Here is a 2,687-nt window from a genome sequence, read left to right on the forward strand (position 1 = left end):
AAATGCCTGACGTATTAAAACCAAGTATTTGATGAAATGCCGGAAATGAAGTCAGGGGTTAGCCATAGAGAAATCAATCTTCATGATGAATGTCACGAACAACAACTCCGAGAAAGAATTAGAGTCAACTCCGGCTATGTTACGAGTTGCTCAATGCAGACAAGAAGATGTTTCTCTTTTCGGATCGGGCTTCATCTATTTTGGTTCATGATGGATTTGTATTGTTCCTTTTCGTTCATCTTTGTATTTTATAATTACTATATTTTCTTTACTGTTGTTTTTTCCATGGGATTTTCGACATAAAGGTTTTAATGAGGTTCATTCCTCAGTTTGCAATATGTGCTTTTAAGGGACGTTCTTGGATTTTGAGATTGCACATAATGTAACGATCGATAATCTTATTTCAAAATATTGGGATCTTGATATACCTATGTTTTTGTAGTTAGTTTATAGTATTAGTTATATATAAGGGATTCCTAATTCGACTCAAAAATGGAAATAATTAGATATATATCAAATATCTTACAACTAAGCCAAACTAAATATGATTGGCTACTGATTTCAATATATATGAAAAAATCATTGGCTGCTGAATTCGTATGATTGGAAACATACAAAAGATAAATAAGAAACAAATAAAAAAATATACAAAAGACTGAACAAAGCAGGCCGAAGTCCAAACAAGAAGAGAGAGAACAAGGCCCACAGAGGCAGCCCACGAAATGCCCAACTTGAAGAAGCCCATCATTGAGGGCCCAGCTATGCAGCCCAACCCATCAAGCCCACAAAGTGATAAATTGATCCACAATTTTCTTGTAGTACCGCCATATGGATGCATTTTTGTATATTTTGTAATGTATTATTAATATATAATCATGTATTATATATATATATATATATATATAGGGGTGTGCTCCAATGAGACCCCCTAATTTTAGTGAGATCTAGGGCACGATCTGGTGCGTTTATTTCATCAATCCTATGGCTGATATTGTATCTGGAGGGTGATTTTTTTTCGCAGGGTTCGAATCCTGGAGGGAGTAGAATATTTTAAATTTTGTTATTCATCAGTATATACTGCATTGTTCATCAGTATATACTGCCTTGTTCATCAGTATATACTGCCTTGTTCATCAATATAAATGATTTTCAGCCTTTAGATCATCAAGATCTACGGTTGATTCGTAACCCTTTTGGATGAATACGTGGTCTTGGGTTCGAATCCCAAAGGTAGCAAAAATTTATTTTTCACAATTCGTAACCATGTTGGATGAATTCGTAACCCTGTTGGATAAAATTCGTACATTAAAAAACGTTTATATTTATATTTTAAAAAGTGTTTTTACTGTAGCCCTCCCCTATATATATATACATATATATGTATATATACATACATATATATGTATAGGCTAAAGTTCAATGAAGAAGGCCTAAATGTAAGAAAGAAGAAAGAAGTAATCTAATCCGTTGATTTTATCTAATCTAACGGACATGATTTATTCACGCCATGTTCAACGGATTTTTTCGTTGAACATATGGGGGGTCGAAACCCAGAACCCCCAAAAATATTGTATATATTCACGAATGTTCAACGAAAAAATCCGTTGAACATGGCGTGAATAAATCATGTCCGTTAGATTAGATAAGATCAACGGATGAGATTACTTCTCTCTTCTTTCTTACATTTAGGCCTTTTTCATTGAACCTAACCCTATATGTATATATATATATATATATATATGTATATATATATATATATATATATATATATTTTTAATTTTCTGGACTGATCTGAAACAGTTAAAAACAAATATATCCCTTCCACATAGCTCATGTTCACAAATTTTACATGAACAAAGATAGAATGCCTGTCAAGTACAACTACTACACAATGCAAGATCTCACTCCAATTCAATTAGGCATACAATGATACGATAGATGTGAAAGCCGACTAATCACGGTCAGCTTCTTCAATCTCTTCATCCTCAGGGACGCCGCGAAGATACAGAACATTATTGCATCTGATCAAGATTTCTCCGAGGCTTCCAGTGCACTGCCCATCAATGTATTCCTCAGCATTTGCAAGCTGCAAGTTCATGTATGAATCCACAGAGACGAGGTAACCTTTGTATTCCATTCCCCATTTGAGTTTGACCATGACAGGCTTCCCAGTCAAATTATTCAAGAAAGGCTTTGGGTTAACTGGTACAGTAGCCATGGCAGCGGTTTCAGGAATGAGAGAGAATTTCTTGGTCGGGGTATATATATATATATATATATATGTATATATATATATATATATATATATATATATATATAGGGTTAGGTTTTATTGAGAAGCTTAAATGTGTTGAGAAGTTGAGAATCAATCCAATAGATGAACATGTCAATTAGTTTTTATGAACGTGGGTTTGATCTGTGGTTCAATCATTGGCGGTGGCGTATTTTTTAACAAATTAAATAGATTCATGCGTTCGTCAGTTATATTTGGTATGTTCAAAGAATTTATTGATCTGGGTCTAATTGTCATGTTCATCAAAATGTACTGACATGTTCATCTATTAGATTGCTTCTCAACTTCTCAACACATTTGAGCTTCTCAATTGAACCACTCCCTATATATATATATATATATATATAGAGAGAGAGAGAGAGAGAGAGAGAGAGAGAGAGAGAGAAATGAATTT

The 2,687-nt window shown here is 33.7% G+C and overlaps 1 protein-coding gene across 1 annotated transcript; it reads right to left on the reverse strand.

Annotated features, from left to right (window-relative positions):
- Nucleotides 1-1,770: 1,770 nt before the first annotated feature.
- Nucleotides 1,771-2,256, reverse strand: LOC131026577 (probable small nuclear ribonucleoprotein F). The gene has a single exon (XM_057956465.1). The coding sequence runs from the start codon at nt 2,216-2,218 to the stop codon at nt 1,952-1,954; it is 267 nt and encodes an 88-aa protein (XP_057812448.1). The 5' UTR covers nt 2,219-2,256; the 3' UTR covers nt 1,771-1,951.
- Nucleotides 2,257-2,687: the final 431 nt, after the last annotated feature.

Source organism: Salvia miltiorrhiza, chromosome 5 (assembly GCF_028751815.1).
Source record: "Salvia miltiorrhiza cultivar Shanhuang (shh) chromosome 5, IMPLAD_Smil_shh, whole genome shotgun sequence".
Taxonomy (NCBI): Eukaryota; Viridiplantae; Streptophyta; class Magnoliopsida; order Lamiales; family Lamiaceae; genus Salvia; species Salvia miltiorrhiza.